Source organism: Chrysochloris asiatica, unplaced genomic scaffold (assembly GCF_000296735.1).
Source record: "Chrysochloris asiatica unplaced genomic scaffold, ChrAsi1.0 scaffold00006, whole genome shotgun sequence".
Lineage (NCBI taxonomy): Eukaryota > Metazoa > Chordata > Mammalia > Afrosoricida > Chrysochloridae > Chrysochloris > Chrysochloris asiatica.
This window is the reverse complement of record NW_006408524.1, coordinates 20,727,285-20,736,163: the sequence shown is the minus strand read 5'-3', so window position 1 is coordinate 20,736,163 and position 8,879 is coordinate 20,727,285. Positions and strand designations below refer to the sequence as shown.

The 8,879-nt window shown below is 42.4% G+C and overlaps 1 protein-coding gene across 1 annotated transcript in view; it reads left to right on the top strand.

The window, feature by feature from the left end:
- The window catches only part of GARS (glycyl-tRNA synthetase), a 51,732-nt gene extending 45,059 nt beyond the window's left edge, over positions 1-6,673 (top strand). The window contains exons 14-17 of the mRNA XM_006832166.1: positions 907-1,016; positions 4,260-4,353; positions 5,002-5,192; positions 6,364-6,673. Coding sequence (XP_006832229.1) covers positions 907-1,016; positions 4,260-4,353; positions 5,002-5,192; positions 6,364-6,489 — 521 coding nt within the window. The 3' untranslated portion in view covers positions 6,490-6,673. The remainder of the gene's footprint in view (positions 1-906; positions 1,017-4,259; positions 4,354-5,001; positions 5,193-6,363) is intronic.
- Positions 6,674-8,879: the final 2,206 nt, after the last annotated feature.

The following is an 8,879-nucleotide window of genomic DNA, read 5'->3' as shown; positions in this document are numbered from 1 at the left end:
TGGCCCAGGATCGGACATTATTTCGTTCTGCTCTGCGTGGTGTCGCTATGAGTCGGTTCCAACTCGGTGGCACCTGACAACAACAGCATCACAAAGTTTCTCTTCCCTCCCCAAGCCCCCATCTGTGATTTTTGATAAAAGTTAGTTGTCTCATTTCCCATAGTACATAAACTCCCCAAAGTCAGTTCTCAGACCTAGATGGTGTTTAGCCCTGCTCCTATCTGAATCATAAGTGATGAGTTTTAATGCAGGTATAGGCTCACCCATGGGAGGTGCTCTGTGACTGAGTGCCTCACGACCCAGAGCCTTAGGGATACAGTGGCATCTTTGGACTGTCTTTAAGAGTTCTCATCAGGAGGGCAAGAAAAACTTATAACAAACATAAATGATGTGATGCTAGTTGCATGTAGCAGGAGAAAGATGAGACTTTCTGTTCCCACAAAGATTTACAGCCTCAGAAATCCTTTACCAGGGTCACTGAGTAAGAACCAACTTGAAGGTACTTAACAAGAACAACAGTTGCGTGTAGTAATTGTTTCTGTTAGTTTCTTACTATTTAATTCTAAAGAAGATTTTCAAAAACTTCAGAGAACATGATGTGTAAGACATTATGTATTGCCATTGTTTACCAACTTGGGGAGGGATCGCTGGCACTTCAGAGTTTATTTCCACTGTATGTAAACAAAGGATTATCTAAAAATAAGGGAACATTTTTCCTTCTATTCCAACTTTGTCTTCATGTTGCTTACCAGCAAATACATTTTAGGAATGTTCTTATTTCTTTGTCCTGATGTACAGAGATCAAATTAGAATGGCAATCTTAGTGCTAAGAATTGTTTAGGACGAATTTGAGCTGTATTATAGGGACTTTGAGAGGTGGTTACCTAATTTCTGTCTCTTTTGCAGTGGAGGAAGTTGTTCCGAATGTAATTGAGCCCTCCTTTGGCCTGGGTAGGATCATGTATACAGTATTTGAGCACACATTCCATGTACGTGAGGGAGATGAACAGAGAACGGTAAGCTTTCCTGTACAGTGTGTTATTTACTGTCTTTAACAGTGTTAGAGTATAAAATTCACTGAGGTACAATAATAAGACTTTCTGGAATGATCAAGTAGGCATTATTTATTATAAGTCATTAGTGATGTTGTTGTTGTTAAGTACCGTGAAGTCGGCTCCAACTCATAGTGACCCTGCACAGGGTTTCCGAGGCTGTAAATCTTTATGGGAGCAGAATGCCTCATCTTTCTCCCACGGAACCGCTGGTAGTTTCGAACTGCTGACTTTGAGGTTGGCAGCCTGATCGTAACCACTGTGCTACCAGAGCTCCTATTAGTGATATTAGCATTCCTTATCTTCACTGTTTACAAAAGGAAAGCACTTTCTGACATTATCTTATTTGAGCTTTATGATGTGTATGTTATTCTAGAAGCCATTATTTTTAAAGCAAAATCATTATTTCCTGGTTCTCTCTATTCTGAGATAAAACATATTTAGGAATCTATTTCTCAGTCTATCCACGGAGCAATGGTATTGCATCAGAGTCCTGGTCTGTGATGCTGTAGGATAAGCACTGGACTGAAAGGTCAGTTTGAGCCTCAAGGTCAGCGGTTCAAACTCACCAATCGCTTCTTAGGAACCTTATGCAGGGTAGCTGTGAGTTGGAACCGACTTGAGGACACTTAACAACAATAACATGGTATTGCGTCAGTGAACGAAATAGTATTTTTTGGGTATCCTGTTATCTTCAGAAAGTTGAGATGGCTCATAAAGTTTAGCCAAACAAAAACTGTCTATGTATCTGTGGTAGTTGTTAAAGAAGTAAAACCCAGTGAAGTAGTGTGTCACAGCAGAACTGTGCTTCACAGGGTTCACACGGCTGATGTTTGCAAGTAGATTATCAGGCCTTTCTTCCTTGGCAGCGCTGGGTGCAGTTGAACTTCTAACCTTTCCATTTGTACTACCCAGGGACTTGAGGTACTTGTTCTGGCCCAGAAATTTTGATTCATTACACCTGAGACCCAGCGGTTTGTGTTTAAAATAAAATCCCTAGGTGATTTGGATGTGAGAGATTGACAAATGATAAACTGAGAATAATGTTTATGGGTACAACACTTCCCTGAAGTGCTGCTGAAGATAAACTAGATCACAAGTGGTCATCAACCCTCACAGGCTTCCCTTTCACTCCATTGCTTCTGTGGAACTCTTCCTCGTCTTCCACTTTATCTCCCCGTTCTGCCCACTTCTGCCCACTTCACTCTGCCTGCAGAAGTTATACTCATTTAACGCCTGGGCACAGATTTCCAGGACAACCAATCAGCAGCCACCTGGCTAGAAAGGAGAGGTTGTGTACACTGACAGTCACCTCTGTGAGGCTATTCTAAAGCACGAGCGTGTATGCACATGCTGGACTTTAGCTCTGTAGGTCTTTCTCAGACCAACTGAAAACCTGTGCTGTGAGTTGATTCCAACTCATAGCAACCCTATAAGACGGTCAACTGCCCCGAGGGTTTCCAAGGCCATAAATCTTTGGTGAATCAGACTGCTATATCCCTTGGAGCAGCTGTGTTCCAACTGCTGACATTTTGGTTTGCAACCTAGTGCTTTAACTACTGCACTGCCAGGGCTCCTTTTTTGCTGCTGTTGTTAAGTGGTGTCTAGTTAATTCTGACTCATAGCAACCCTGTATAGTGTTTCCAGGGAGCGCTTTAAACTGACCTTGCAGCCCAGTGCTTATCTTACAGTGCCACACCAGGATTCCTCCTTTCTTTTTAGGCTGCATAATCTGGAAGAATGGACTGATGAGTTCTTGACATCAGTATTTTGAAAGTCTAACACACTGTTGGTGATGTGTAGCTAATAAAGGTGTTATTTGAATCTTGGCCCTTTAGTTGCATCTTCATTTTCTGGCATTTAAGGGGCAGCTCTTCATTCATTCAGCAGAAAGTAAGAACCTGGACCTGGTGACTGCTCTACAGAGGTTCTTCTTGAGCAGTGACACATCAAACTGAATGCACTCTTGTTAGAGGTCAAACTTGCTTCAGGCTTTTCCTGCTTAGTTTTCTCTGGATTCCTTGGTTGGCAGTTCAAACTCACCAGCCACTCCTCGGAAACCCTATACAGTTGGAATCGATGTGACTACACCTAACAACAACGTATATATATATATATATATATATTATTGTGAGTGCAGTGACTCTTTATAATAAACACTGGGCTGGGAGCCACTCTTCAGTATGTTGTTATTTGCCGTCGAGTCGGTTCCAGCCCACAGCGACCCTGTTTAGGATTTCTGAAGAGTGACTTGTGAGCTTGAACTGCCAACTTTGTGGTTCACACCGACAGTGCTTGTCCAGTGCGTTAGCCCACAGCACCCCACCAGGACTCTTCAGTATAGGTGTATAGATCTAGCTTGTTTTTGTTGTTTTCTTTGATGTTTCTTTTGGACATAACGTTTGTGAGCTAATTAAAATTTTTTGTTTTATTTGGTTGATGCAGGTCACGAATTGTTGAATATTTTAAAAGATAAGAGTGGGTTTTTTTTTTTTTTTGGCTCTACTGCTTTTTTAAGTTTTTATTGTGGATTGAGTGAAAGTTTATAGGGTAGATCATTAGTTTTATATTCAACAAATGATACAACTTGTTTCATTACCATGATTACAGTCCCGTCTGTGTAACATCAGTTAACAGTATTTCTATTTACTTTAGCTCTTTTTTTTTTAACACCCAGGCATATATAATAACTTACAACACCAAAGGGCACATTCTGCAAGTCTGCCTCCTGGCCACTCTCTCTTAGTCCCTTTCTTCCCAGGCTCAACTGCTTTTTATTGGAGATTTGTAGAGAGGTTCTAAGGGGATTCTTTACAGAAAGAAGTAAGGCTTTTGTGTGATACCAAAAAGTGATCGTCATATATGTAGTGGCTTTCAGAAGCGTTCACAGCTGAGCAGAACAGAGCAGAGCAGAGCGGGTGGTGAGACAGAGGGAGGAACTAAAGCACACAGAGAGGGCCTCTGTCAAGTGGCTTCAGATCCAGAGCTGACAGCCATGTGTTTCTGACTCTGGTTATGCTTCTCTGGTAAATTCTCTTCTGTCATACTGCTTTTTGTATCATGCTTTCTGACAGTGTGATAATGAAGCTAGGTTTGGGCACCCATTGAGAATTAACCTCTTTTGGTTTTGGACATGAACAGAACAAGAAACAATGTAGATCTTTATAAACTAACATATTTGGATCTCTTTCTTTTTAAACCATCTAGTTCTTCAGTTTCCCTGCTGTAGTGGCTCCATTCAAGTGTTCTGTCCTTCCACTGAGCCAAAACCAGGAGTTCGTGCCATTTGTCAAGGAATTATGTAAGCAAGTCCATTTGAATGATCTCTGTGTGAATGCCCTTAAGTACAGTGGAATTGTAGAAAATGCATTGTTTATTCCAGCTACGATGATGCGTATTTACTCAAGAATTTAAGTTTAGTTCTAAGAGATTGTGTATTGCCCAGGATGTGTTATAATTGAGCATTTGGATCAACCACAGTAGGAGGCAGGAGTCAGATTGCAAACTTCACCTGCTGCTGCTGTTGCTCTCTGCCACCTCATGAGAGCAGCCCCGTTGACATGTGACAGGATGCATGGCGCTGATTCCACAGCACTGACAGGGTCCTAGTGGGCGTCTGGTGCAGCACACGGATTGCCGAGTTGGGACGCGGAAAGAGTTCATTGAGCGGCTCAGTGTCGTGCAGCTAGAGGTGGCAGAGGTGGGGCCAGCCTCCCAGGTTGACTCTCCCTCAGCACTCCTGGCAGCCAGATCTAATGTGGCGCTGAGTGGGGATTGGGACTTTAGCAAGGAAGGGACTTGATGAAACTTTCCAGATTTTTCTCTCTTGCAATTGTAACATATTGCTCTTTTCTTAGTTCTTTTTATAAGTTTCTGAGCATGTAAGATAACGTTTAGATGACACTGGGACATTATTTTATTTTTAATTTTCTTAATTTACTTTGCACAGCGGAAGCCTTGACCAAGAATGGTGTCTCTCACAAAGTAGACGATTCCTCTGGGTCCATCGGAAGACGTTATGCCAGGACTGATGAGATTGGTGTGGCTTTTGGCATCACCATTGACTTTGATACAGTGAACAAAACCCCTCACACTGCAACTCTGAGGGACCGAGACTCTATGCGACAGATCCGAGCAGAGGTATCTGCCATTTAGAAACCTTAGAAATGTATATTGGCCCCTCCTGACATGATTTGGATCCTGATATATTCATGTCCTTCTTCCTTCCTTCCTTCTTTTTTAATTTTAGCAATCGGCTTGTATCAAACACAACCTGATTCTCAAATCCCATTGGTTTCATTTAAAAAATATCTATTAGCCCTTCTCTAATATTGTAAAACCATTTGGGTAGCTGTGGGCTCGTGTTCAGGCAGTTTGCTTTTATAGTTGTTTATTTGAGCAAGACATATATAATCCCAGTAGGTTGTTGCTGTAGTTTTATTGGCAGACTTTGGGGAGTTCAGACTTTTGTCTGTTTCTATGTGAATGCATACGTGTGTGTTTTAATCCATGGGAAAGGAATAATGTAGATGCAGATGGGAAGAAGGAGTGACATGAGCCACTAACTGAGAACTGCTGCCTACATCATCAACTTAGAGCAGGGAGTTATTTAGGGTGCCTGGGATGGGCTCGGCTTGATTCCAAGAGGTATGATAATGAGGAGAACTGAAGTAAGAGACCGCTTTTTTGTCCAAGGGGAGTGTATGGTTTAATTAAGTCATAGGTTTCTGGTTTGTCTTAACAAAATTTGATCTGGCACGCCCATCTGGCTGTCATTCTCAAAGTGCAGTCCCCATGTCAGCAGCATCAGCCTCACCCAGGAACTGGTTAGATTCTGAATCAGAAACGGGGGAGGCACATGGGGGTGTGGGTAGCCCTCTGTTTCAGCAAGGCCTCCAGCTCATTCTGATGCACACTCACTGTGAGAATGATTGCTCTTTGGCAGCCAGCATTTGGGACAGCTGAACCCCTTCACTCAGATTCTTTGAGTGGCCCCTGTTCTAAGAGCTAAGTTTGACACACATGAAGCAACTTGAAGTGCCTGGGAGATTTAGAGTCGCTAGGAAGAGCTTTGTACAAGGATTGAATCTTCAGTGGAGCTGAAGGCATCCTGGGCAGGAAGAAGAACTCCAACAAAGGCCTGGGAGGAAGGAAGTGTCTAATTAAGGAAGCAGGTTGAATCATTATGTGGGAGACACCTGTTATTAGTTAAACATGGACTCTGTATGATGTTTTTGAGTGTCGGGTAAATCCTCTTTTCAATCTAAACAAGTTGGTTGACTCTTGGCCTTCTCTTTTCCTTTTATCTCAGATCTCTGAACTGCCTGGGGTTGTCTGCAGTCTGGCCAATGGCAGCATCACGTGGGCTGATGTGGAGGCCAGGTATCCTCTGTTTGAAGGACAAGAGACTGGTAAAAAAGAGACAGTGGAGGAGTGAGGACAGTTTGGGAGACTTCTGACCACTTGAGCTAGTAAAAAAATAATAACTCTTATCATGCCTACTCTACAAAAAAGAAAAAACGCATTGTGACTGCACCCAGGGACTATATTTTATTCTCAGTGGCTGCCTGATTTTACCTTCTGATGTAAAAGCCACCATTAAAACTGAAGAAATTCTGAACCAAACTTGTCATCCTCCATTTGCTTGTGTTTCCGCATTTTCCACAAAGCTGTTTCTCTGACGTTTGGGTGGACGCCCTCAAGACTTAATGTTAAACCCGGTGAATGTGTGTATCATTCAGCCTCAGCTGTACTAAGGCACAGTCTGTGTGTGAAGTGTGTATTCACAGAGTTGTGCAACCATCATCACAGTGTCATGTTAGGCTACCTCCATCATCCCTTAAAGAAACCTCATGCCCACTTACTCCCCAGCCCCAGCCCCAGCCCCAGCCCAGCCCCAAGTAATTGCTAATCTACTTTCTGTCTCGATAGTTTTGCCTTGTCTGGGCATTTCATATAGATGGAATCATACAATATGTAAACACAGTATGTTTGTTTTGAACACAGTGGGAGCATTTCTCTTTTTCTCATTTAAAATACATTTTAATCAAAATTCTAGAAAACAGTTCTGTTTTCTCAGCATGAACTATGAATACTATAGCAGATAGTGTGCTTTCAAGACCAGTAGCCCATACACAATGTAGCTGCTCTATCCAAACACATGCTCTTTTAAGAACAACTTTTTTCTCTTTTTCTGAGAAAATGCTACATGATGCAGGAAAGACAGCAGCCTCTCAGCAGGTGGCCGGCTTCTGGGATAGGCTGGGGGCGGCAGGGGGTAGGAGCAGTGGGAGAGGAGAAGGAGCCGTGCTGGGTGGGGGTTAAAGGCTGCTGACCTTGATGCCCACCTCCCAGGGGTCATGCAGCCTCAGGCGGGGCACAACTCAGTGCTGAGGTGTAGATTTATACTTGCCGTCATAAACCACCTGGAAAGGAACCTCAGCTGTCCTTTTGGACTTAGAAGTTCACAACAACCACAGTGGCAGTGGCTTTTGGTTCAGCATTTGAGGAACTTTTACTTTGATTTTTGTATAGAATTGAGAAAAAAATTTTTTTAATATTTATTTGAAAGATTGGAATTATTTGCAGAGTTACCAGCAGATCTGGTATTCCATCTTCTTACCAAATCGAATAGAGTCAGAGAGATGTGGTCTCCAGAGCAATTAAAGTTGTGATTTCTTAACTGAAGAAGTGGGAATTCCCCAGGGATTATCTAACGGCTGTCTCATCTTTGATGCCTACCAAGTGCTGTGCATAGTAAATGTTCAGTGAATGTTTCTACCTCTAGGGGTAGAAAGTTATAGACAAGCTTTCTGTAGAGCTTTTGAAAGCATTATTAAAATGTGCAGACTTAGATTTTAAATAAACCAAACTTGCAGTTTCTAGGAATTCCTCTCACGTCAAAATCCTTATCATATGGCTCTTATCTGGGAGTGTATTCTAGTGTTCTCACACCAGAGGGAATCTGCTTCCTTTTTACTTATTACGAATGTCTCCATATGTTAAAAAGAAACCACAACCTCAGCCTTGGATTTGAACTCTAAAATAAGGAGCGATGTATTAAATCCATCATGGGATGAGAGCCCAAGCTGTCACTCTTCCCTGGTACATACTTTCGTCCTTAGTTATATATTGTTGTTAAGTATAGGGTTTTCGAGGGGTAGCTGGTGGGTTTGAACCACCAGCATGTAGTTAGCAGTCTACTGCTTATCTTTATAGCATCACATCAGGACTCCTAGTTATATATGTTGTTGTTAAGTGCTGTCGAGTTGGTTTCCAACTCATGGTGACTCTGTATAGGGTTTGAACTGCCAGCCTTATGGTTAGCAGTCCACTGCTTACCCTACACACAGATTAATTCTGCAAACTCTCCTTTTCTGTGTTTTTTCCCCAAAGTGGTAATACATGACTACACATTCTCTGTGAAGTGATTGATTCCCTGATAGGGTCATTGAACAGTAGAAGAGCTCTCTGGTGCTGTGGGTTAGATGTTGGACTGCTAAGCATAGAGTTGGCGGTTCACACCCACCAGCCTTTCCATGGGCGAAAGATGAGCCTGTCGTAAAGATGGAGGGATAGTCTTGGAAGCCCTATAGAGGTCACTAGGAGTTGGAATCAGCTCAGTGTTAGTGGGTTTGGGTTTTTTGTTTTTATTGTGTAAACACAATTAGGCAAAGGACTGTTTTCTCAAAAGGCTCTTTACACACTGGGTTCTGCACACGCACATGTATGCTGTCCAAACCCAGTGTGTAGTTAAAGCCAGGGCCTGTCAAGTATAGATAGTACTGTGAGACCTTTTAAAAAAAAATTATTTAATGTATTTAGCAG